We start from the raw sequence: 25,890 nt of genomic DNA on the forward strand, positions 1-25,890 counted from the left end.
CCCACCTCTCTTTAGGTGAGATGCCTTGGTTTCTTTTTTAGTGTCCGTTTTCAGTTACGGTTGCCGTTCAGTATTATTTTGTGTTAGTGTCAGGGTACAGCATGGCGGTTAGACAGCCATAAATTTTCCAAGTTGCCCCCCCCAGCATTTCAAGCACCCACCTAGCACTGCACGTCATAGAATATTGTTGGCTCTTATCTTAGTTTCTTTCCCCTTCAGTGCAGAGCCCGTGTCCTGACGTCTCCTTCTGGAAGGTCACGTGTCCTGGTTTTTCAGTCACCCCGCTCCATGACTCTGTTGCATCTGAGAAAATTCCCAAGTCTTTGCAGTGGCCTCAGGCTTGGGTCCCCTGACCCCGCATCCTCCTATCACCCCAATCCCCCCCACCCTTGCCACACTGCACCCGGGTGTCCACATGGTCCCTGAGACCCCCGACCACCGTCGCTCTCTCCTGACCAGGCTTTTTATCTTTTCTCCTGAGTTTTTATCACGTGCATCTATCGCCCGCCCCGTCACAGTGTAAGCTTCAGAAAAGCAGGGCTTGAAACTCTTGTGCTTGCTGCTGTGTCCTCAGCACCTAGTGCGGTGTCTTACCAGAGCAGATGCTGAGGAAGCGTTTACCGACTCGCACAGGGATCGTAGCCCTTCCGATACTGCAGCAGGTGACCAGGAGGCCCCAGGGCTTCTCACATGCAACCTCTGAGCCCTGGGTTCTGGAACCGTGCTTGGTGACTGGGAAAGAGAGCAGCCACGGTGCAGGTGGCATGGGCTCTGGAATCTGGGCTTGGCTGAATTTGGTTGTAAGCTCTGTGACCTTGGGCAAATTATTTAACCTCCCTCAGTAGTCTCCCCACTAAGTTTTCTTCCATTTAAGAAATGGGAGTCTGCTGTCGGGAAGGGTTGCTGAGGGTTAAGCGGAAACCATACCTGGGAAGGTGCCTTGCCCGGCCTGCAGGAGCCACACAGTAGTGGCCTGTCTCTTGCTGGGTTCCAAGTCCCTCTCCCATTCTGGTGTGACTGTCTGGACACTGGCTAGTCTAGCCATTGTCCTCTGAAGAACTCAACTGGCCCTGAGCCAGGTTTTTGGTGCCATGTAACCTGAAGGGCTGGAGGCAGCTGGAAGAGCCAGGGGAACATGGTCTCCTTTGGGGGGGAGGAAGGGTGAGCTAGTTTGGGGGGAAGAATGGAGGGGAGCAGAGTGCAAGGGAGTCTCACAGGGTCTCTTTCTTCTCCACAGTGTTGTCTGCTGCAGAACCTAAGACCATGGCCAAGCCAGCACAGGTAAGGAGGCCCTCCCCCCGAGGGCCGTGCTCTGCCTTCCCCAGGCCTGGGCTCCCAGAGTCACCAGGCCTGCTGCTTGGATCCCTGGTACCTTCAGCTCGAAAGGAGCAGGAGAGGTTCACAGACTTCATTGCTCCTGTTACCAGTCACAGCTCTTTCAGACAAGTGACTCATGAGAACACACAACATCCTAAGCAGAAAGGATGTCGATTGGTGCACATGACTGAGAAGCCAAGGCCTTCAGGTCTGGCTAGGTCCAGGGCCCCAAATGGTAGTATCAGGATTCTTCCTCTGAGCTGGGATTCTTCTGGGTGGCTTCAATCTTGGGCCAGTCCCTCCCTGATTTGGTACACCAGTCACCAGCAGCTCCCTGCTTTCATTCTGCTTCCTGGGCAGCTGGGAGAAAACAATGTAATTTATTCCCCATGATTCCAGGGAAAGTCAGAGGCTTGGTTCTCATTGGCCGGGCCTGGCTAACTTGGGTGCAGACGGTAGAGTCAGCTGCACCAGAACTTGTGGCCCAAGAATGGCTCCCCAGGAAGGAAAATGGGTACTGGATAGGCAGAAGCACTTGGAGGGTCCTCTCTGCTTCGGAGGTGGAAGTGTGCCCTGTCCCTTGTACTGGGAATTAAGTTCCCCCAGCTTAGGAGACCCCAGTCTTTCATGCCCCATGCCACTTTGCCGGGCTGTAGAATTTGAGATGTGTCAGAGCTTTTGCTCCTGTGTGTGGCCAGGATTGGGTTGTGCCCTGGGTAAGAGCTAGGGGCCATCCCATGCCAGGATTTGCCTGAGAGAGACCCCTGTTTGCGGGCTTTAGAGAAAGCCACGTGGTCACTGCAACAATGGGATGGAAAGGGAGAACCCAACTAAGGGACACCTGACTCGGCCCCTTTTGTTCCTCACTTCAATCACAGAGCTTCTGGCCATGGACATAACACAGAAGCTGTGTGATCTTGGGTGAGTTCTTTGCCTTCTCTTGGCTTCAGTCTCCATTGTGAGGTTGTTGAGCTCAGTTAAAACTAAACTCTGTCCCTGTCTTCGTGGCCTGGCACCCAACAAACAGTGTTTGAAGAGCACAGTGTATCATGTGAAACAGGACCAGCGCACTGTAAAGAGCCCCGCTGTGGCCGCCCTGCCCGAGTCCGAGGAGCGCACCTCGCCCAGGTGGCCTCTTCACCAGGAGGAGAGAATGTCAGTGGTTATGCGCAAAGGTCCAAGGCAGAACTTCTGCTGTTCTCCATTGCCCACGTGTAGTCCTTCTCTGAGTACTTCCTGAGAGGCATTCGAGTCGAAAGGTTCTAGGTGATCCAGGTGGACAGATTAGGCCCTGGGAGATCTGGACCCGGGGTTCTTCTTGCCACGGGTCAGGGGCCAGTAGACATCCTGCGAGCAAGAGTCCTCAGGTGGCAGAGCCTCAGAGGTCCAATGGGGTGAGTTAGAGCCCCCCCACGCAGGGTGCTGGTGCTCTGGTGGGGCAGTGAAGGAGCTGTGGGGGCGCACAGGTGGAGGGAATGGGGGCAGCCACATGGGGGAGCTACTCGGAGACAGCCAGGGGCTGAGATGTCTAGGCAGAGGGGTCACTGGAGCACAAGGCCAGAGGGAGAGAGTACAGTGTGTTCGGGGCAGTGGCGGTAGTTCGGCAGGCTTGGAGCACAAAGGGTGAGGGAGGGGAGGAGGTTACAGAAGACACGACAGAGGAGTGACAGAGGTCTTCCACCCTTGATCTTAGCCAGAGGGCCGAGAAGGCATACAGTGTGTCTACTACTCCTAGTCGTTAGCACCTTAGTTCTGCCTCTGCTGTGCCCCTTGCAACACATGTGTCACAGGCACAGAACAAGCCACTCCCTCTTTTCTCCGGTCCAGGTCACCCCCAGTGGCTTCTACTGTGATAATTGTACTATTGCTGTCTTCCCTCTCTTTCCATTCAGAAGAGGGGAACTTGAGGCCCAAAGACGTGAAGAAATAGTGCGGTGTCCTGGAGGCATGGCTCTGTGGCTTCCTTTGCACAGAGATGCCTGGGTTTGAACGTGCTGATGGGCACAAGAACACTCTGAGGACAGGGCAAGAGGGGCAAGTGCTGGTGCCTGGAATTCCAAGAGGTGCGGAGACCAGGGCCTGCGTCAGGTCTGAGCAAGGCAGCTCTTGGGCAGAGGGAGACCTGGCTGGTGGCCTTCTCTCTGGGTGATGTCACTTCTGCTGCCTAGAGGCTTTGGGGCTCCTCCTCCAGCCGCAGCCTGGATGGAGCCCAAGACCTCAGAGCCCCAGGGTTCAGGCTGCTCACCAGCTGGCATCTGGACCTGCTGAATATTTTAAGGTGGAAAGTCCCTTTGCCTCTGCCCTGCCCTGCCCTCCCCTGGACCATGGGCACCTGAGGCCAGGAACCCGTCTGCCAGAGAAGTGGGGATGGCAAACAGGTGGCACTTGGAGATGCAAAATCCACCAGCGTGGTGTGCGAGTGGCCGATGGTGGCACACCTGGGCCTGGACGATGTGAAGGACTGTCTGTGGCTCTCAATGTGACCAGTGCTCAGGCTCCCTGCGCCCCCTTGTCCGGTCGCTGTGGTCCTTCGGGGTCCTGGGAGGGCTGATCTGACTGGTCATCCATCCCCAAGAGATTTTAATGTCCTTGTGCAGAGACCCATGGGGGAGACTGGCCCTGCCGCCCGCCCAGCCTTTCTCTGAGAGGACGTTTTGAGAGGACGCCTTGTGTCTGTCGTTAGGTGCACCTTCACCCGGGACGCCATTGCCTCATCTTTCAGCTGCAGCCCCCGCCCCAAACTCTGCCTCAGCCACCAAAGGCAGAGGGGGGCAGGGGCGAAGGAGGGGGTGGGAGAGTAGCAGCAGGAGAGGATGGTCAGCTCGCTGCTGCTGCTGCCGAGACCTCTGCCTTCATTCATGCTGGGGACTCACTACTATCTTCTCCTATCTCTGTTAGCTCCTGGGTGTCTGCACTGAGCACGGAAGTGTCTGGACTCCCTTCCCTGACTGTTGCTTGCTCCTGCCTCCAGGCCTTTGCTATGCCGTCTTCTCTGTATGAAGCCCTAGCCCAACCCCCACACCCCTCTTGGAGCCAGCTGTTACTCATCCTTTAGGACACGGCTTAGACATCAGCTCCAGGAAGTCTTCGACCTGCTCAGAACACACTCAGTCCTCGTCCATTCGCACACCCTCCATCTAGGAACAAGTGTGCAGGGAGTGTCTCCCTTGTGCCTGGCGCCATGCTGGGCGCTAGGCTAGGAATGCATCAGTGAGCAGGACAGACGCTTGTTGAGCGTTCTAGAGGGAAGATCTCTTCCCTGGTTCCAGAACCTGCCGTGTGTTTCCCTTTCCTTCTCTGCCCAGGGCTGGATCAGGTTGCAAGGCATTCACCGATGGCGGGAAGAGGACCGTGTGCCTTTCTAGTCACCCGCCTGTCGGAGCTTTAAATAGCAACTCTGCACCCACACATGCATACCACGGAGTAGCCAGCGATGGCAGACACAAACCATCAGACACAAACCATTGTCCACATGCCAGCCCTGGGCAGTTCGGGAGGTGGTTGGAGGCTCATTTCGGCCTGTGCACTTCTTCCTCCTACAAGGCAGTTTTTGTGGTCTACCCCCTCTGCTTCCACAAAGCCTTCCTGGGTTCCCTCCCCCAGCTGGCCTTGACCTCTGCTGTTTCCTCATTACTTTGCCTCTGTCTTAGGTATTTACTACAAGCTTTATGCTAATGTGTATGCACAATGTCTCTCTTCTCCACTGGGTCGGAAGCTCTTGAAACACAGGGTTAGGTCTTCCTTCTTCCTGAATCTGTAGTTTGCAATATCACCCTCCCACCCCCCCACCCCCCCAGGTCAAGTGCCCTGCCCCCGAGCTGTGCATGCTCACTGCCTGGAGTCCCAGCCTTTGTCTGGTCTGCATTCACTCTCCTGGGCCCTGTAGCTGACCCACCTCTGACTTCCCTGTGAACCGGCCTATTGTGCATTCAGTTCCCCTGTCTGAGATCCTCTGGCTCTGCCCCTCCACCCCAAGCACCCAGCCAGCTTGTCCTCAGATGCCAATTCACAGCTCAGTTTACTGGTCCCCAGGGGGCAGCACCTCTCCTTGGCATTGTCACTGAGGGTGGCTCTGGGCTTCCCAGGCTGAGACCCCTACCCCAGAAGCTGGCAGCTGCAGGGTTCCTGGAGCCAGAGAGCTGGGTCCGGTGACCCTGGCATCCCTTCTCTGGGCTCCATCCCTGTGGTCCTGTGACGGAAATTGTCTTAAGTGCTTCTCCAAGTTGCTAAAATACATCAAAAGTGCCATGAAAATATGAGGGGCTCTTGTTACTCTTGTAGGGGTCATTTCCAGTCCCTGTACTCAGCCTGGTTCTTTCTCTCTCCTGGGTCCTAGGAAGGTGGAGCAGGGCCATGGGCCTGGCCGAGCCCCGCCCTCGGGTAGGGGAGTGGCAGTGTCCTCGGGGCAGGTTGTGGCAGGAGGTACCTGCAGACCCGTCCCCTCCCTCGCCAGGCTTTCTGTGGTCAACACTCAACTTTAGGGGATTGCGGCTCAGCTTGGACACTGCCTGGGGCCAGGATTGGGAGTGTGACCTGGGTTGGGGCAGGGAGCCCCATTCTGGGCCAGGGTCAGGGCCAGGGTCAGCAGCTCACTTTCTGCTTTCCCCCCACAGGGTGCCAAGTACCGTGGCTCCATTCATGACTTCCCGGACTTCGACGCCAGCCAGGACGCTGAGGCTCTGTACACCGCCATGAAGGGCTTTGGTGGGTGCCAGACACTGGGAGTGTTGTCACAGGAAAGGGGGTTCGGGGGATCCCCACATGTGGGCACATCCCAAAGCCCTTGCAGGGGCGGGGGTGAGATGGTAAGATGCACTCACATGTCTTTTGTCTCCCCTTTTCAATTTCTCAGGATTTTATAATGAAATATTCCAGACCAATAATAAAAGCCTCACCCACAGACCTGCAGCTAACTTGCTTCCTCATGTAGTTGGAAACTCCCAGCAGGGCCTCCTATTGATAACCCTCCTCGGGTAACCACTGCCTGGAATTGGTTCTCACTAGTCTCTTTTATTTTCTGTTGAAGGAACCCTGTCCTGAGTGTTAGGGCACCTGAATTTTTTCTAACCCAGGCTCCTTGTGAGACCTTGGGTGAGTCCTTGACCCCCGCCTGGGCCTCAGTTTCCTTACTTGTGTGGAGAGGAGCCGAACGGCAGGGCCTCTGAGCTCACATCCTGCGTGTGTTATGATCCCTCTTAGTGGGGGCTTGACCGTCCCCACAGGTCCTCCTCTGCAGTGCCACCGCCTCGTGAGCAGAGGCTAAGGCTGAGGATGGCGGGGAGCCGCTCAGGTGGGCTCCCAGAGGCAGGTAGGGGTAGGGTGACAGATGCCCTCTCCTCTTCCAGGCAGTGACAAGGAGGCCATACTGGAGCTGATCACGTCCCGGAGCAACAGGCAGAGGCAGGAGGTCTCCCAGAGCTACAAGTCCCTCTATGGCAAGGTAACCATGGCAACCCTGGGGTCAGGTGTGTGGAGCTGGGGAATGAGTTCGTTCACCTGTGTGTCCCTTCAGGGTCTTTCCTGAGTATTCTGCTCCGGGCCCGCCTCTGGGTTGGCACTTCTGGCCTCTCTCTCTCTCTTCTCTTCAGTCAGGGACTGTTCAGCCATGAGCTGCCTAGAACACCTGCCGTGTGCCGGGCACTGTGCCGAGTGTTGGGGCTCCGTGGGTGAACCAGACCTGGGAGGAGGGAGGTGTCAGCCCCTTGGATGTCCACATAGTGGGAGACACACTAGACAAGTAAAGAAGCAACAGTAGGAAAGAGGCAGGGCGCTGTGGGCTCGAACTCTGCCCTGCCGCCTGCTAGCTCCGTGACTCCGGGCAGGTTCCCAGCGATCTCTCAGCCTGCCTCCTCTTTGGGTCGATGATGGCACACACCTCCGAGAGTGACAATTCAGTGAGATTACTTAGCCCAGAGCCTGTACGGAGTATGTGCTCATTAAATGTAATTCTTATCATAACCTCTCTTTTCTCCCCCGGCCCCGTCAGGACCTCATTGCGGACTTGAAGTATGAGCTGACCGGGAAGTTTGAGCGGCTGATTGTGGGTCTGATGAGGCCGCTTGCCTACAGTGATGCCAAAGAAATTAAAGACGCGCTCTCTGTAAGAAGCAGGAGGCTGTGTGTGCTGAGGGTGTGGGCGTGGTTAAGGGGAGGTTCTGGCCTCTCCAGCACATATGCAGTGCGCCCTGCGTCTACTTGTGGATGGGCCCGGCTTCCAGAGGTGGCTTGCCCAGACTCTATCCCAGAGGGTACCACAGCCCCCTTCAGGGGGCCAGTTGTGGGACAGCTGTCAGTGTGAGGCAGACCCCATAAAGGGGGGCTCTTCGCCCAGACCACCGCACCAGCAGCTTCCAGTCCTGAGGGAGCAGCGTGTACGGACATGGAAACATTATTTCCAACATCCAGAGGCCAGCTGTGTACTCAAGGTGGTTAGGAGGGCAGGCCCTGGGCGCAGGGTGGCTTAAGATGAGGGGGTCAAGCTGGGACGGAAAGGCTGGAGAGGATTTGGTTGATCAGAGTGGGAAAGTCATTCTGGCCAGAGAGAACGTGGCAGGAGAGCTGTGGAGGTTGCTCGGGTGTGCAGAGCAGCGCAGTCTGCCTAAGGTGGGTCCCCCAGGGAAGCAGGGAGAGAGCAAAAGCCCTTTGGTGTACCTACACTTTAGAATTGACAAAGTCCTATGATCGTTGCCTCAGATGAGCTATTAGACATGAATTCATTTCGTAAACTAATCAACTTAGCAGTGTGAGAGATTGTTGCCTTCTCCATCTCCCCGTGAGGCTGTAGAACAACTTGTAGCATCTCCATTTTACAGATGAGAAAACTGAGACCCAGAAAGACAGTTTCTTAATGAGAGGCCACAAAGCAAGCTACGGGTAGAGGTGGGACTAGGTGGGATGTCTTGATTCTCAGGGCAGCATTCCCAAACGGTGCTTTTGCGCTGCCGTGGGAGTACCCTCAATGCTGGGGGTTTCATCCCTCTGGCCATTCCAGGACTCCAGCCTGCGGCCAGTCGCCTCCCATCCCAGCCCTTACCCGACTCATGTGTTGCTTCTCTTCTCCCAGGGCATTGGCACCGACGAGAAGTGCCTCATTGAGATCCTGGCGTCCCGGACCAATGAGCAGATCCACCAACTGGTGGCAGCGTACAAAGATGGTGAGATGGGTGGGAGAGGCCTCGGGGGACGTTTAGATAGGAAATGGGGGTGATCGCCACGATGGAGACCTAAGAACCTGTTCGGCCACCTTCTTTCCTCCTTCCCTTTCATCTGTTTACCTGTCCGTCCAATAACCGTTGGGTTGGCCAAAAGGTCCATTATGTTTTTTCTGTGCGGTGGCCCTAGTAGTGCTTGTCTTTAACGTCATTCAAAACAGTTTTGTTAGATTGTATTGTGACGGCGGTCATGTCAGCGTGCATTAAAAAAGCTTAATTGGTGAATTTTTGTGCAGCTGCTTTAGTATTGAAGATGGAAGAAAATATGCAACATTTGGTGTATTATGCTTCAGTATTTCAAGAAGGGTGAAAACGCAGCTAAAATTCCAAAAAGATATGCCGTGTGTGGAGAAGGCGCTGTGACTGATCGAACGTGTCAGAGTAGTTTCCTGGTGCTCCTGACATTCGGCCCAATAACTCTCTGTGGTGGGGCTGCTCTCTGCACGGGCAGAGGTTCAGCAGCACCCTGGCCTCTGCCCACTACGATCCAGTAGTGGGGGGTAGCCGACATACTCAGAATATCCACGTCAACGAGTTATTGGTGAAAATGAAGCACGTGTCTTTCATTTTATAAAAAAAAGTAATGGACGTGTTGGCCAACCCAGTGCCTGTGCTGTGCTGTGCTGGGCAGTGTGCTGGGTTCTCAGGCTGTGGTGATGGGCCAAACCCAAGCAGTCCCTGCTCCTAGGGCTTGTAGACTAGTGAGAGAATGTGGGGTACTGACAGCACACAGGTAAATACAATGACGACATGTGGTTGTCATGAAGGAGACACACGAGATAATAATCAACTTTGACCAGAGAGGACCTGCTTCAGGTGGGTGGTCAGGGAAAGCCTGTCTCGGGAGGAAATGTGAAGGAGCCAGGACTATAGAGGGTGGGGAGGAGATCCTGGCAAGCAGAGTAACCGGCAAGTCCAAAGGCCCAGGGGCAGAAATGAGCCTGCTAGCCAGGCGGAGGCTGGAGCCATGGAGGGCTGGATGCAGGCCCTGTCGGCCAAGAGAAAGAGAGTGTGTTTCATTCTAAGTCCAGTGGGATGCAGGGGAGTCCGCAATCAGATGTAGGCTTTAAGGGGGTCACCCCCGTAGCTGTGGATTGGAGAGAGAGTGAGAGCAGGCGCAGAGAGGACAGTCGGGAGGCTGTAGCTGCCATCCAGTGAGCGATGGTGGTGCCCAGAGGAGGGCGGCACCGGCGGGAACAGAAACGGACAGATTCCATCATATCCCATTGTGGATCAGTGCAGGGACTCTGAAAACGCACCCTGGTGGTGCCGTGGCAGTCCTGGAGATGGGGTTTGTAACCAATATCTGACCCTTTGGGGGCAGCAGGGCCTTTCTCCTGGATCCCCGGGGTCTCCTGGGCACGGGACTAGAGCTTGTGTTCCGACCTTGCAGCCTACGAGCGAGACCTGGAGGCTGACGTCATTGGTGACACATCTGGCCACTTCCAGAAGATGCTCGTGGTCCTGCTCCAGGTTAGTCCACCTGGGGCCTCCCCAGAGCTCTCCACCGAGTGCAGGCAGAGTGCTGTGGGCATCTCCCTACCCCACAGGCGCAGTGGCCTGTGAGGGGCTTCTTGGTGGCTCCTTGGGTGTAAGTCCTCATAGACTGTGGCCATCCCTCCCGCTCTGCCCATTTTATCCTTGAACTTGAGGTGGTTTCCCTCTGGCTCACCTGGTGTAGAATTTGAGTGTCCAGGTGTCTGCTCTGTTACCCCGGTTTACATAGACAGGTGACCCCACATTCCCCTTTGCACACAGCCGTCCCCCTTGTGCCCAGGAGTAGCCTCTCCCCACGCACCCCTGTCCTCTCCATCCAGGGCTGTGGCATTCCCGGGGCGGCCTGCACTGCCGCTCCTCCCTCCCCCCAAAGCAGCGCATGAGATAGGCCACAGAGAGGCTGCAAGCCGGGGTCCTCAGCTGAACTCAGCCTGCCGAGTTGGGATTTTTCCCTTTGTTTTCCCATGTGATAGATTAAAAAAATAAAATAGTTTTAGTTAGTTGCGAACAGGGAGATTTTGTTAGAAAACCAAATTCCTGGATTCTTTTTGAATAATTGCAAGTCCAGCGACAGCAGGCCTGCCTTTGCATGGCTGGGTGCGCCAGAGAGCAGGTTGCGCCCGCCACTTCACGTGTGCCTGTGGAGTCTCGTGGCCGTCTCTGGGACCGCCGGCCCTGTGGGCACAGGCATTGAGAAGTCTCAAGCCAGCTCCGAGGGCGAAGCTTTATACATGAGCACAAATCAAGCCACCTCTTTGTTTCCGCCACTTCTTCCCCCTCCCCGCTTTATTCCAGTTCTCTTCCTGCCATTACCATGATGATCCACTGCCTATATTGAACAGCTGGGGCATTACCAGAAACTTCGGGGATGGGAAGTCATGACTTTGCCCCCATTTTCAAAGGGCATGTTCTGGAAAGGAGAGCTCCAGCCTGTACCTTAGAGTCCAGGGTGTTGCTTTGGCAATGTCTGATGCCAGCGGGCCAGTGACTTGGCACCAATTGTAAGCCTGCGGCTCTGTCTGCTTTGGCTCCATCCCAAAGAGAACCAGGGTTTGAGATTCCGAAATGCACAATCCTCGGGGAAAAAGGAAGCAAATATAGGCTTGACCTTGGCCCACATAACCACTGAGCCCAGTAGGACTGGCCCCCTGTCCCTTGCAAGTGTCCTCCTCTGTCACCTGGGGAAAGGGCCTGGGGGGAGCAACAAATACCAGTGGGGTTTGGTGCCTTCTCAGCTCCTGGGCTCAGTCAGATGGGAGGGCCCAGGTCTCAGATCCTGACTGATGAACTCTTGGGGTTAAGGTATGGGAGCCGCTACTAGAAAACACAGGGGCAGACCTTTGTGACATTGTTGGGGGCATCGTGGGCCGTGCCAGAAGTAGTGGTAGGGGCCTTGTCCTCAGAGCTGTTCTCGGTGCAAGGCTGTGGCTGCCTCTGGGATGGGGGGACCTGGAAGGACTCTACCATTTGGTCCCAGCTCCAAGGAAGCAGGAAGTCCCTCTGGTGGAAGGGCCTGCAATTCCAGACTAAATAGATGTTGCGGTCTTAATGCAGTGACTGCTGTAAGTCACTGCTCCCGGATCCTCGTGGGCCACCACGGATTTCCCAGTGTTCCCTGTCTCCCCACCTGGCCCCAGGCCTTCCCCTGGCTCTGGTATTGGAACCATGTGTCCCTTGTCTCTCTGCCCAGGGCACCCGGGAAGAGGACGATGTAGTGAGTGAGGACTTGGTACAACAGGACGTGCAGGTAAACAAGCCTCAGGGAGACCCCAAGGCACAGCCAGGGGGCCCTGACGGGGGTTGGGGCCAGACAAGGGCTGGAGGGGAAGTAATTTGCATTGAACGCCAGAAATAACTGACTCACAGCCATCATCTATGTGGTGCTTTACTAGAGAAAAGGTTTATGTTGTCTTTCCAAGGTATACAACTTACGTAAAGTTGGTAAGGTGTATTTTGGAGCTTTCATCAGTTTTTCACTTATTCAGTTTGTTAGTATTTGTTGAATACCTACTCTCTGCCAGGCACTCTGCCAAGCATTGGAGAATCACTAATGAACAAAATCAGACAGCACTAGGAGAGACAGGCTTGTGTTAATCACAGAAACACCTTCTCCCTGGACACAGCATACCGTCCGGCTGTTTGGAGCCCCACTGTGTTCCAGTTACGCTGCGGGGGCAGACGTTGAGAATGCTCAGACATAGTCCCTGTCCTGGAGAAGTCCACGTCAGAGTGGAGAGATGGGCATAGAAAGAAATCATTGTATTGTACAGTGGATCAGAGCTGTAAACAAACAGCTACAGGAGGCTAGAAGAGAGAGGGAGGGAGGGACACAGCTTTGTCAGGGGGCATCTGGAAGTGTTTGAGAACAAATAGGACTTGAAGGTTGAGTAGTTTTTCCAGGAAGACAGGGCAGAAGGTATGTGCAAAGGTCCTGAGGCCACCAGTTACTGGCATGGCATGCTCAGGGATTTAACATCAATTCTGAGGGGCTTGGCCAGAGATTCCTATCCCCTGAGGTTTCCTCTTTCAGTTAGCACCCACTCTTCCCCTTCAGGACCTGTACGAGGCTGGGGAACTGAAATGGGGAACAGATGAAGCCCAGTTCATTTACATTTTGGGAAATCGCAGCAAGCAGCATCTTCGTTTGGGTAAGCACCAGAAAACACTACAGCTGCCCCTTGGGTTGTGCCAAGAAGTCCATTCTCTTTTCCTTTTCTACTAGTGGAGCACGACAGCTATCTCTGCAGCAACCCAAAACTAGTCCTGATTTTATTAGACCGTGGTTTGTGTGGCCCTTCACCAAAGTCATTAACAGTGTGCTGGGTTCCATCATCTAAACACCAGTCTTTCTTCCTACTGGAGCATGAGGTGTGCACAGCCCGTCACAGCACACGCAGCGTGATGGCGCAGTGGCTGGTGACATACGTGACCTCCCAGCCCCCTCCCAAAGTACCAGCCCTCCCTTCCTGCTGGCACTCCCATTCGGGGCGCTGCGTCCCCCCCCTCTGATGTCCCTGGTTGTCCTCGGTGGCGCGGGGGCGTCCCCAATGTCCCCGACTCTGTCTCACCCAGTGTTCGATGAGTATCTGAAGACCACGGGGAAGCCCATCGAAGCGAGCATCAGGGGGGAGCTGTCCGGGGACTTCGAGAAGCTGATGCTGGCCGTGGGTACGTCCTGCCGCTGCGTTCTGGGCTCCGAGGGCTCTGGGGTCCTGGCCCAGGAACGAGGGGCCAGAACGGAAAAGGGGGATTCTGTGGTGTGGAGAAGGAAAAGCTAGAAGCCGGTGAGCAGTGAACTCGAGAGGTGCGGCCAGCGCAGCAGGGCCGAGGTGGGGGAAGCGGGGAGCTGCGCCTCGGCACTGAGTTTCCCCTGCCCCCTCCTCCGGCGTGTGGGGTGGGGGGCGAGGTCAGGAAATAGTGACCGGGAGGGCAGGTTCTGTGGCGCGGGCACTGTGTCGTGTGCCAGGCCCCGTGCTGAGGGTTTGATCTTTAAAAAGGGCCCAGATAACAGGCCCGTTTCCAGATTTCCTTATCCCCTGTGTTTGGGATAAAAGGCGGCAGGCTGTCAGGAGCCAGAGTTCTTCCTGGGTTTGAACTTGTGGCCCCCGAAGGCAGAAACACGGAGAAGGAGGGGTCGGGTCACCCCATCCTCCTTCTGAGGCAGCCAGGTAACCAGCTCTTCTTCTCCTCAGTGAAGTGTATCCGGAGCACCCCAGAGTATTTCGCGGAAAGGCTCTTCAAGGCCATGAAGGTGCGTGATGGGTTTGGTGTGAATGAGATTGGGCAAGGGGGTCTCTGCCTGCCCGCCAGGGCTGTTGGGACTCTTGGGCATGTCCTTATGGGCCACTGGCCAAAGGGATCCTTCAAGGACCGGCCATGGGTCAGGGTGAGGGCCCTTTGTCCCCGTGAGCTCCAGAGCCTGGGACGCCGCGTGGTCACACACCTCCCACCGAACACCTGCCCTGTGACAGCCAGCGCCCCGTCCGTGCCGCCTGAGGGTTGGAAGTCACACTTTATGCAAATATTAATTAATCGGAACATTGATATGGGGAGGACGTAGGTAAGGGAAAAGCTCTTTGGCATTGTCTGCTGGGGGTCATGGTGCTCACTCGTGACCCAGTGGTTTCACTCTGGGCGCACCGACAACGCCACTTCCCAAACTTCACACACGGGACTCACAGAAACCGATGACATTCCCATAGCACACAGGGTAAGTGAGCAACAGGCGTTTGTCGCCAGGGGCCACAGGTGGAGGTAAAAGCAGGAGGGCCACCCGTCAGCAGTCAGCATTGTCCGTGTCTGGAAGACTAGAAACAAGTTGGTGTCCATCAGGAGTAGCAGGGAAGACAAATACACAGTGGCATAGTGACGAAGTCCAAAACGGGCCCTGGCCAGGTAGCTCAGCTGGTTAGAACGTTGTCCTGAAACACCAAAGTTTTAGGTTCAATCTCTGGTCAGGGCACCTACAAGAAGCAATAATGAATGCATAAGTAAGTGGAATAGTAAACCTCTCTTTCTCTCTCTCCCCTCCCCACCCTTTCCCTCTCGAATCAGTTTTTTTTTTAAAGATCCAAACCGTGCACAGCTAGCCCTGGCTGGGTAGCTCAGTGGGTTGGAGCATTGCGCCCAGGCCCCAAGGTTGAGAGTTCATTTCCTGGGCAAGGCACATATGGGAACCAGCCAATGAATACGTGGCTAGGTGGAACAGCAAATCGATGTTTCTGTCCTTCTCTGTCTCTCCCCCCTCCTCCTTTCCTCTGTCTAAAATCAAAAATTAAAAAATGTGCAAGCCAAAACAATGGCTGGCTTAGAGTTCCAAAGCTAGGTGAGATAAGGGAAAGCAAGGATGGGAATGGCGTAAGGCGGAGCTCGCAGGTATACACGGGGGGGACACACAGGGAGGGAACGGCTGTGTTCTGCTGCCTTTGTCCTTGACTATAACATTTTACTAGGAAAGTTATATTTTCAACTAGGTCGGGGGCCCTCGGCACCCCAGCCTCCTCCTCTCAACTCCCCGTCCCCCCACACCCACCTGTCTTCCAGGGCCTGGGGACTCGGGACAACACCCTGATCCGCATCATGGTCTCCCGTAGCGAGCTGGACATGCTTGACATCCGGGAGATCTTCCGCACCAAGTATGAGAAGTCCCTGTACAGCATGATCAAGGTGAGCAGAGCGGGCAGGGGCACGGAGGGCCCGAGGGCGTTCTGCTGAAACCCCGGCTGGGGACCAGCTGGCCTAGGTAGCCCCTGCCTTGGGGCGCATTCAGGGAATTGAAGGCCGTTCGGCAGAGAAGCAAGTGTCTGGCGGTGCCTGGGTGGGGTGAGGTGAGGTGGGTGAGGCACCTCTGTGGAGGAAGCCGGGCTGGGTGCTGAAGGGCCCGCAGGCTGCACCCAGGCTGAGGGCTCCAGCCCCAGGGCGGTGACAGTTCAGTCTCCTGGAGGAAGGGGCGACACTGAAGGACACAGACCAGAGTTCCTTTGGGACTCCTTGGCCCTGGCCCATTGGTGACTCTGGCGTGTCCAGCTCGAGACTTGATCGAGAGACTGATGTAGAGTTGGTTTTTTCGTCCCTTTTGGGGGTGAGTGGGAGAAAGTTTTGTGAGTGCCAGCTGTTCTCTAGAATGTGTCTCTAAAGAGGAATTTTATAGGTGCCACGGGACAGTGTTTGGGAAAAACTAGAAGCAGCAAAGATAAGCCCATTTCTTTATCTCTAGAACTTCCCACAGCTTTTAATACGTGAAACCCATTATGAGGTTCCAAGAGGGATACAGAACAGGCCACGTCTATCAGAGTGCTTCTTTTTCACCCTTCCCAGTGCTTCTGCTCCTGGAACCTTGTGTCCACGCGGGCCGGGGGTTCCCTGGCGGCCGGCCAGTCAGCTCACTCCGGCTCAGCGAGCAGAGCAAGGGGCGTTCATCTCTTCCTCATTTCACAGCCCGTGAAATCTTACTGGTAGCTTGGAACTGTCTGTCGGAAGTATTTATACCACAGAAATTGGCAAATGCTACCGATCAGGGCTTTTTGGCCCCAGAGCCCCAGTTGTTAAATGCTTCCCAGCACGCCCCTCTTTGGCGGTCTCAGTCGCCTCTGGAGAGGAAGAGAGCGAGGGCTGCTCTGAAGAAAGGTTTAGTCCACGGAACCTTCCCTCTGTGTCTGTGAGGAGCCCAGGGTTGCGGGGAAGGTAACCTTTCTCTCTCCCCTTCTCCCCAGAATGACACGTCTGGGGAATACAAGAAGGCTCTACTGAAGCTGTGTGGGGGAGATGACGAGTAAGTGGCTCTTGGGCCCGGGGGGAGTGGCCTCTGGAGGTGGCAGGCCAGGCCCGTCCTGGCTTCACCCTAAGGGATGGATGGGGTGAGCTTGGGGGTTCCTCCCAGCCAGGAGCCCCACACAGGTGAATGTCTGAGTGTCTGCGTGTGGGGACTTGAGCGTGACCTCTCGCACTTGGAGATGTCTGCTCCTGTGAACTTAGAAAGTCAGTCTAGGGGTGTGGGCCAGGACCTGCTACTTCATAGCTGCTTCTCAGTTTCATTATCCATTCAATGGCAAAAGCACAGGCGCCTGCTCTCGGTACTCATTATTCAGCATGTCTGTATTAAGTACCTCTGTGGGAAGCACCTGGTGACCCAGGAAGGCACACAGACCAGGGCGTAGATACGAGGCAGTCCTGTGATGCAGAAGGGACATGAGCCTCTGACGGCACTTGCAGGTGCATCACCCAGACTCCTGGAGATGATGAGGCTCCCGGAGACATGAGGTTGAGACCCCAGGAGGAGGCCCACGAGGATGGCAGTGGAGATAGGGCCCGGGGGAGTGCCTGGGATGGAGGAGAGGCCCGGGCATAAGAGGGCACAGCCTGGTTCGTTTGTGTAACTGAGGTCGTGCTTTTGTAGAGTGCCGGGAACAAAGAGGGGACCAGGAGGGGCGCGGGGCTGGGGGCCTCCTCCTGGCTTCTGAACCTCTCCTCGGGGCAGTGGGAGCAGGACTTGAGCAGACTGGTGTGCTGGGAGGGGAACCGTAGGTACTGAGATTTCCCTCCTGAGGATCCAGGTAAGCGAGGGCCATAAGACCTGTTACGCTTTGGCAAGTGCCACAGCTGGCTCGGTTCGGCTGACACTTGGTGTGCCCAGCTGCTCTGCAGAGGAACACAGAGATGATGTGGCTACAAGCCGGTCACGGACTTGTCTGAGAGACTTGAGCAGGAATCACTGACATTACAAGGAAGAAAGGGGAGGTTGAAGTGTTGAAGAAATGCTGTCCTGCTTGGGACCCAGGGCCAGGAAGGCTGTTGGGCAGATTCAGCATTGCAGGGGCTCTCGAGAGGGTAGCAGGTCCTCCGAAATGGAGTGAGGGGTCCGGTGAACGGATGAGGCATAGGCTGGAGAGAAGGTAGATGGATTTACTTAAAGTGTGTGTGTGTTTGCGTGTGTGCCCGTGTGTATGTGTGTGCCATGTGTCGCACATGCAGAGTGTTGCCTACGGGTGACGTTCCCTCCTGTCCTCTCCCCAACCCCCTCCATTCCAGTGCTGCTGGCCAGTTCTTCCCGGAGGCAGCGCAGGTGGCCTATCAGATGTGGGAGCTTAGTGCAGTGGCCCGAATAGAGGTCAGACCCTCCCCACCTCCTGCTTGACCTCTTGACCACAAGCTTCCACTCTTCTGCTCGCAGCTGCACCTTCCTGCTGTTCTCCTTAGCACCCAGCTGCCCCCTGGTGGCCAGCCCGAATCTTTGGTTTTCACAGCTGAAGCTTCCTTTTCTCCTTGGAGTGATGAATTGGGGGTGGGCTCTCTGGCGTGGGCTTCTACTTCCTGCATTGACTTCTAACACGCTGGGAAGTGTTCTGGCCCGTTCACTACTAACCTGGCTGGTTCTGCGGAGGTGCCTCTCCCATCCTGGGTCCAACCCTCGGGCTGGGGAGGCCCGAAAGCTGAGAGCAGATGGGCACCCAGGAGTGCACTGCAGGACTCAGGGTTGTCCTGGCCGCCCTCAGACCCAGACCCCACAAAGAACAGAGTGAGCGTTTTCACAGAAGTGCTTGGAGAAACCATTTCGGGGATTGGAAGCGCTTGGTCCACCAAAAATACTTGGAACCTTGGATACTAGGCAGGTCCTGAGCCTCCCTCTCGCCTCCACCTTTAAAATGAGGTGTTAAGACGTGGTGGTCTCGGTGCCTATGAAGGGCTTTTGACGTCTGATGTCCCAGGACAGTGTTTCCCAAATTGTAAGGCAAGAGCCATCATGACGTGTGACCTTGTGTGAGAAATGAATTTAGTTCGGGGTGGGGCCTCCGTGGCGCCGAGTAACCCTGAGCCTCACGTGGTGACCAAGCCGCCCCTTCTCAGTCTCCTCGGTCTTTCTGACCACGTTGGAGGGAGGGTCCCGGTGAGGCACCGATTTTCCTTTTCCACGGAGAGCCGAGATGGCCGGTCTCAAGTTTGGAGTTTTTGCTTTAGTCAAGACCAGCATCTTGTTTAAATGTGATATGTATTTGACAACGTGGGGCTTTTTTGTACTATATATACTTTTACAGGTTATTCTTGTCTATTTGTGGAACATGATACCAATGGTCCTTTTCATGATACTGTTATAAAATTACTTCATTCATTCATTAATTTAACAAGCATATTTTGAGAGGCACGGTTAAAGCATATGTCAGAGAACAAAATGGAGAAAAAGTCTTGCCCCTGAGGAGTATTTAAATGTATTTCAAAGCTACCCTGGCCAGCATGGCTCAGTTGGGTGGAGCAGTGTCCCGTAACTTGAAGGTCACTGGTTCCATTCCCGATCGGGGCACATCCCGGGTTGTGGACTCGAGGAGGCAGCCGGTCTGTGTTTCTTTTCTCACATCAGTGTTTCTCACCCTCTCTCTCAAATGAGAATAAAAATAAACCTTTAAAAATATATTTCAAAATGAGTGCATTTAAGTAAAACAGGAAAAAGATTGAATTAAGTAACGATCTTAAGAAGCAGCATAGGCTGTTTACAAATATGGAAAACAGTGCAGACCGTTCGGGAGAGACTAAAACTTGGGAAACTCTGTTCTGGTATTTCAGAGCAGTACTGTTGCCTTCTCAGGGGGAGTGGCTCTTTAAAAGGCAGGAGGGCCTCGGGGACAGGACGAGATTCTGAGGGACTGGGGAGGCCCCAGTGAAGCTAGGACAGAACTGGCCCTGGGGCAGGAGCTTGGCCGCCTTTCCCTTGCCCAGCACTGGCCCTAGGTCTGTCTCTTTCCCTCTCTCAGCTGTAGGGCAAGGGTCTGTCTGCTATGCCTTCACCTCTGCCTCTTTCCCCCCAAGCTGCTTGGTTTGGGGCTCCCGGGGACAGTCCCCTCTCCCTCGCATGCTTCTCTCCTGGCCCGGCCCCCCTGGGGGCCTCCAGACACCTGCTGAGTCTATTTCTGCTTCTTGCAGCTGAATGGAACTGTGCGTGCAGCCAACAACTTCGACCCCGACGCAGATGCCAAAGCGCTAAGGAAAGCCATGAAGGGACTGGGTAAGGGAGACGTGGAAGAGGCGGGGTGGCCTCCGGGGTTTCACAGTGGGGTGGGCGGAGGGCTCACACTAGGGCCCCTGGGTCTCCACCCTCCTGGGGAGGCTCCTGGCTCCCTGAGTGCGGGGGGTGGGGGGGTTTGTGAGGAACTGGGCGCAGTCCCTTCCCAGAGACCAAGTTGTCGTAGCCCCCTCAGGAGAAATATCCTAGTGCAGATGAAAGTATTGAGTCAAAAAGCCTGGGTTCTTGCCCTGGCTTTGCCACTGACTTACTGTGTGACTTTGGGCAAATCCTTCAGTCCTTGAGTCTCAATTTTGTCATGTTAGTTAAAAAAGGGAAGTGGACCCTTGTTTTCCCATGTCCCAATTCTCAGATAGAAGCGCCCCCTGGTGGCCACCTCCATTAATCCAGGCCTCCATTAATCTAGGGGGAGAACTGTGCTGTGGGGGATGGAAAGGTAGTTGGGGACAGAGCATCTAGGGCTGGGCTTCCATGGCCCCTTCTGTCCAACAGCACCTCCCTGGGACCTTGGGTTAAGTCCTCTCCGCTCTGGGACTCATTTTCATATGTCTCTTGGGAATCATAGCTTTTGCTGAGCATATCTCAGACTCTAGGATGACAGGCATAAAAATGCTTTTGAAAGGTAGAGTCCTGTGCCAGCTCTGAGGTCGATGGCAATACTCCGAGAGGCGGGAAGGGGTACCCTGATGCCTTTCAGAGTCAACTTGCTACAGTCAGAGGGACTCGGGGTCCACCTTTCAGGGAACTGAAAAGAAAGGACATAGGGTTCCCAACTGGACTTCAGTCATGTACAGGTGTGGAAATTGAGTCCCAGGAAGGGGCGGGATGTCCTCCACCATCGCCAGAGCCAGGATGTGAACTCACAGGCCCTGACTCTCAACCCAGTGCTCGCTGCTGTAGCGGCAGGACAGAAGGCAGTGCTGGGCGGAGTCCAGGGGACATCGGTGGCTGGGGCCGGAGGCAGGGCTCCCTGCGGAGCCTGGGAGCACAGGGCTGCTTAGCCAGGCTTCTCCTCTGACAAAGATCCACAGGGCCCATCTCGGGGAGCATGGGGGAAAGTTGAGCCACAGGCCTGCCTCTGAGCCATGTGGCTTTTGTGACAGGAACTGATGAGGAGACTATCATCGACATTGTCACACACCGTAGCAACGCCCAGCGGCAGCAGATTCGGCAGACCTTCAAGTCTCACTTCGGCCGGGTAAGCGACCCAGCCTGGCCACCGGGCCCTGCATCCACACTCCCCTAAGGGAGCTTGGCCTGTCACAGCCAGCTCTGCACAGCGGGGCAGCGGGGTCTCCGTGGGCATGGGACCCCATGTAGTCACGTGCTCCGAGAGCATCTCACCGTTAGGTGTGGGCTGCCTGCAGACACGTTCTCCCCACTCCCCCAGTTCTCTGTGATCAGCAGCCCTTGCAGGAATAACTTGGCTCGGGGCAAGATCCAGGACATGGGTTGTTTTCACTCAGTGCTTTGGGTGTCCCCCAGTTCCCCTGCACAGAGAGGCTTCAAGTTCCCGAGGCTGAGTATCTGTCACCATTGTGCCTTTGAGGTACCTAATTTTGGCTGGCAAGTTTCCCCCAAGGTTGAAATGGCACAGCTCTTTCCTTCTTTGTCTGCTACCTGTGAGGAGAGCGGGTCTTCCTCTTTCCCACCCTCTTTGGCTTCCTCTTTGGCTGTTTGGTAAACCCAACAGCAGCAAAGGCAGACAGAGGCTCTGACAATTCCTTGCATCCACATGGAGCCCCTATTTCCTCAGTCCATACATCCTCCCTGACCTGGATCACGTGGGCAAGTGTTGATGTTGGTGTGACTTTGGCTCTGCCCTTTGCAGGACTTGATGGCTGACCTAAAGTCTGAGCTCTCTGGAGACCTGGCAAGGCTGATTCTGGGGCTCATGATGCCCCCAGACCATTACGACGCCAAGCAGTTAAAGAAGGCCATGGAGGTACAGTGTGGGCACCAAACGCATGGGGTCCAGTCTGCAGGTGCTCCTCAGTGCCTAGATGGGTTGGTTGTGACTCCCCTGGTGGAGCCCCTCCTACACCCCATTCAGACTGGCTTAAAACACAGAAGGGAATGTCTGCTCCTATAACTGAAAAGTACAGGACTCAGTCTGGTTTTAGACACGGCTGATTCCAGGGTCGAAAACAATGGTATATGGACACTCACCTCTCCCCTACCCGGGCTCACCTCTCTTCCACGGCCCCTCACTCTCAGCAGCCTTTCTCCCTGTGGTGGCAGAATGGCTTGTGTATGTCCTAGCAGCTTGCACCTCCAGTAGAAAGAGTTCCTTCCTCCTAAGACTTCTGCCAAAGTCTTGGCTTTTACTGAGTCTGATCCAGGTGGGGTCACAAGCCCAGTAACCCAAGGGGTCAGAGGGCTCTCATGGAACGGCGAGAGGAAGGAGGGCGGATCCGGACGGAGCAGCAGCGGGAGTCTCTACGTAGTCCAGCCCTGCCGTGTACCACCGTGTGCCATTGGGCCACTTACACTCCAGTCCTGCAGGAACGGTCATTCCGGCCCTCCAGATGTGGGGGAGGGTCAAGCATGGTCACAGGCATGAAGAGCACTCTGAAGACCTGGCCCTTCAAGTAGCAAGAAAGGGTGTTATGTCCTGACCCAGCTGCTCCTGGGGCTGCTTCACTTCCCAAGGCTCCCACTGGACCAGGAGCTCCTCTCCATTGGTCAGAGAGACAGTGACCCAGCTTGGGCTGCGTGTTTCAGCTCAGTGACTTGTCTCATCAACCCACAAGGCACGGCTTTTGTTTCATCCCCATTGTATAGATGAGAAAACTGAGGCTCGGGGATTAAGTGGCTTGGTCAAAGTCGCAGCACTATGAAGCAGCCTGTGGGATTTGGATCAGGTGTGCCTGGCTCTGGCACCTGACTTGACAACTCTGTGAGATTGTCACCAGAAAGGGACCAGGGCCAGTCTGCCCCGAGCCTAATCTGGAACGTGTGGGTTCTTGGCTTCTTCTGGGAAAGGGTTCACTGCACGAGTCCGTAGATTTCGAGAGTACATTTATTAAAGCTGGGGACCGTGAAACAAAGGAGGGGCTTAGGCTAGAAGAGGCAAGAGCACAGCAACAGGAGTGAGCAGAGACCGGGCTGCGTGGACTCAGGAAAGGCGGTTACCCGGGAAAGTTATGCACTTAGACAGGTTCAGGGGCTTAGCCTGGGATGAGCTGCCACGGTCTGCTGATTCCCTGGCTGCAAGTCTCATCGGGACCCTTGGCGTTTAGGAGAAACAAAGCAAAAATACCCACTTGAGGAAAGGGAGTTCGCAGGCATGTGAGAGAGAGAGAGCGTGAGCGCACTGGGTTCTTTGTCTTGAGGGTTCTTACCTGTTTTCCAAAGGTGGGAGTTTTAGAGGAGGTCTCAGGGGAGGGCCTCGACAGATGTTCACTAGCTTTCCAGGTGGGTCCTTTAACCCGCTGACACGTCAAGATGCGCGTGGAAGGGACCACTCTCTAGTCAGTTTCGGTGCTTTACTTTTACCTTGGATTCGCTCAGTTCCAATTGGGCTTTCTGGCTATTTGCTCCCCCGACTTCGTCTGGGGTTTGGGCAGCACCACCGTCTCTGTGGTCCATCTGCCCGACCAGGGTGATCGGAGCTGCTCACTCTCTGGTCGGCGAGCAGAGGTGCAAACCGCCTCCTAAGTGTCCTTGGTTAGGGAAGGTGAGATCTGGTGATTTATTAACAGGCTGTTCGTGGCTCAGCCTCATTCAACTATTTTGTCTCCGTTTCCCACATTCCTCTTGCCTAAGAAGGACATTTTGTTAACTTTCAATATCCTGCCTCGAAATCGCTAGGACTTTGGCCTCTGAAGGGTTCTGAGAACAGACATGCCCTGGACAAAGCTAGTTGAGATTATTGTCCTTTCGAAATTCCTAGACAAAAAAAGTAAATGGCTTAAAAACAGAAGCAGGAGAAGGATGGGACTAGACCCTGGGTGTCAGGACACTCTGAGGATCAGGCTGTCCTCACCACATGCCAGCTGTTAATGAAGAGGCTATTAAAGATCTCGCTCAGCCTCAATCTGCTTTCGGGCAGAGAGCCGTGGGACCCGCTGGCCCTGGGCGGAACCTCCCAGGGCGGAGAACGTGACTGCGGATCCTTCGGTCGTGGCCCCGGCGGCACGAACCACGAGGGGCACGTGGTGGGTGTTTCACAGATACCTGACTGTGCCGATCACTCAGCCCTGTCCGCCTCCCTCCAAGGGGGTCCTTTGGTAGTGGGTTCCCCGGCTGCCTCAGTCCCGAAGACCTAATGGGTCGGTCATCACAGCCAAATGTAAACAAAAGCAGTTTTCTCCAGCGCCAAACTTTTTCTCCTGACAAAGTCATATGTGTTCACTGAGAAGATGGACACAGCGCACAAGGGAAGAAAATGGAAACCATCCGCCGCCTCTCGCCACCCAGAGACCAGTCGCTGACACGTGATGCGTGTCCCCTGTTCTCTTTACGTGCTTATGTATAAATACTTATGTCCTGACACATACACATAGACCACGTGTTCTCTCCTTTCTAACTTCTGGTCCAAAGCCGTTTTTGTGGGAGGTCCCGGAAATCTTACAGGCTGGCGTGTTCAGCCCTGATTGGGCCACGGTCTGTGGTCTGGGGGCCACGTCTGGGCGTGAGGAGAAGATCCAGGGGGCTCGGTGGCCTGAGCAACCCCTCCTGGTGGTTTCTTAGAGCCCGTGGGCCTCTGCACATGGGCCAGGGCTGCCGTTCAGAAGGTCTTTGCCTTGACATTCCAGGGAGCTGGCACCGATGAAAAGGCTCTCATCGAAATCCTGGCTACTCGGACCAATGCTGAAATCCGGGCCATCAATGAGGCGTATAAGGAAGGTGAGTCCGTGGGGAGGAGGCCCGGGGCCCAGCACCACTGGGGGGCCGGTGGTCGAACAGCTAGGGTCCCCAGCTTCTAACCTTGCCCATGGCTCTTGGGCCACGAGGCTTGGATAAGTGCCTGTGTGACCCCAGCCCTGTGTCTGGGGAAAGGGTGCCCCAGACGGAGTGCCCACGGGACAAAGGCCTGGAGGTGGAAGAGAACTGGTCTGGGAGTGAGGGGAGAGAGGGCGTCCGGGCCGCTGGGGAGGAGGGGCAGCTCCAGGGCTGGTCACCTGGGCAGCCGCCCAGGGCCGTGTTCAGAAGGCACATGCCTGATTGTCCGGGTCTCTGTCTCTTCTCCCACGCCATCGCCGTCTTGAAATTCTTACTGATTTTTCTCAAGGGCGATCCCGTATTATTCTGAAGAACCTTGAATACTGGTCACCAGTGTTGAAACTTTTTCCTCTCGAAAGCAGCTTTAAAATGGTAGAAGTTGTGGGCTGGGGAGTGGCCCGCTCAGAGCCCTGCCTCCGGGCCCAGCAACGGTCACGCAGGAGGGATGGGGGGTGAGAAATGAAGGCAGAGGGGGTGCTGTTAATGGGAGAGGCGAGACCTCACCCAGGACAGGAGCAGAGGGAGGTGAAGGACCGACGGGCACATCAGCGTCAAGACCAACAGATGGCTGGATGTGCCACGGACCAACTACAAACTCCTTCATCTCCACGACCCCCACCCCCAACACCACTCTGGCTCAAGTCCTGGCCTCCAGGTACCCCCCAGTTCTCTTGGCCAGTAGCCACCCATACCCCTCTCTTTGTCTCAGACTATCACAAGTCTCTGGAGGATGCTCTGAGCTCAGACACGTCCGGCCACTTCAAAAGGATCCTCATCTCTCTGGCTACGGTGGGTGCAGTCACAGCCCCAGGCCTGCCCCGCTCCCTGGGGCCCTGGGAGGGAGCAGGGAGGGTGTCTTGCCCACTTGCCAACTCAGCCCCCTGTGGACGCAGTTACTGCCTCAGTCAGTGCCTTCTCCATTGTACACTTTTCAAAGCTGGTTTGGTGCCACGTTCTCTGGGCAGCTATCCCCAGTGGCCCTCAGCCTGGCCTTTTGGGCACCCAGCTGGCAGGACAAAGCCACGTGGGTGACCTTTCCCTGTGTTGTTACCCAGAACTGCCATCACCATCTCTCGAATTCTCACAACCCAGGTGCCAGGCCCTGCTGCCAGTGCACTGTGTCTGAGTCAGGCCCTGAGCCAGGTGCCTTCCAGATGTTCGCGTGGAACGCCCATGAAGGCCGCCCTGGGACACCGGGCTCGTTGTCCCCGCGCTGCAACTGAGGGAAAAGCCTTCAGGGAGGCAGAGTGGCTGAGCAAGGGCCTGCGGCTCCCGAGGGGCCAAGTGGGTGGCTGTCCGGGGCTGACCCTTCTCTCTGGTCCTGCTGCAGGGGAACCGTGAGGAGGGAGGAGAAAATCGGGACCAGGCCCGGGAAGATGCCCAGGTGAGGCCCCCAGCGGCTCCAGC

The 25,890-nt window shown here is 55.6% G+C and overlaps 1 protein-coding gene and 1 long non-coding RNA gene across 5 annotated transcripts in view; one reads left to right on the plus strand and one right to left on the minus strand.

The window, feature by feature from the left end:
* ANXA6 (annexin A6) overlaps window positions 1-25,890 on the plus strand; it is a 47,401-nt gene that overhangs the window by 9,919 nt on the left and 11,592 nt on the right. For all 3 annotated transcript variants that reach the window (XM_053665876.1, XM_053665877.1, XM_037156901.2), the window contains exons 2-20: window positions 1,238-1,281; window positions 5,931-6,021; window positions 6,663-6,757; window positions 7,304-7,417; window positions 8,381-8,471; window positions 9,922-10,001; window positions 11,716-11,772; window positions 12,580-12,673; window positions 13,098-13,193; window positions 13,718-13,776; window positions 15,069-15,191; window positions 16,238-16,296; window positions 17,553-17,631; window positions 19,437-19,518; window positions 20,640-20,734; window positions 21,368-21,481; window positions 24,297-24,387; window positions 25,193-25,272; window positions 25,814-25,867. In XM_053665876.1, the coding sequence (XP_053521851.1) occupies window positions 1,264-1,281; window positions 5,931-6,021; window positions 6,663-6,757; window positions 7,304-7,417; window positions 8,381-8,471; window positions 9,922-10,001; window positions 11,716-11,772; window positions 12,580-12,673; window positions 13,098-13,193; window positions 13,718-13,776; window positions 15,069-15,191; window positions 16,238-16,296; window positions 17,553-17,631; window positions 19,437-19,518; window positions 20,640-20,734; window positions 21,368-21,481; window positions 24,297-24,387; window positions 25,193-25,272; window positions 25,814-25,867 (1,572 nt within the window). In that variant the 5' untranslated portion in view covers window positions 1,238-1,263. The remainder of the gene's footprint in view (window positions 1-1,237; window positions 1,282-5,930; window positions 6,022-6,662; window positions 6,758-7,303; window positions 7,418-8,380; window positions 8,472-9,921; window positions 10,002-11,715; window positions 11,773-12,579; window positions 12,674-13,097; window positions 13,194-13,717; window positions 13,777-15,068; window positions 15,192-16,237; window positions 16,297-17,552; window positions 17,632-19,436; window positions 19,519-20,639; window positions 20,735-21,367; window positions 21,482-24,296; window positions 24,388-25,192; window positions 25,273-25,813; window positions 25,868-25,890) is intronic.
* On the minus strand, window positions 11,895-23,219 carry LOC119057950 (uncharacterized). Of its 2 annotated transcripts, none has more exons than XR_008391753.1 (4): window positions 22,881-23,219; window positions 21,727-22,121; window positions 15,058-15,597; window positions 11,895-14,488 (listed from the first exon to the last, which is right to left on the minus strand). It is a non-coding gene; the product is annotated as an uncharacterized LOC119057950 (long non-coding RNA). The 2 variants fall into 2 exon arrangements; XR_008391752.1 differs by having other exon boundaries at window positions 21,706-22,121.

Source organism: Artibeus jamaicensis, unplaced genomic scaffold (assembly GCF_021234435.1).
Source record: "Artibeus jamaicensis isolate MK-2021 breed Jamaican fruit bat unplaced genomic scaffold, CSHL_Jam_final contig_432, whole genome shotgun sequence".
Classification (NCBI taxonomy): domain Eukaryota; kingdom Metazoa; phylum Chordata; class Mammalia; order Chiroptera; family Phyllostomidae; genus Artibeus; species Artibeus jamaicensis.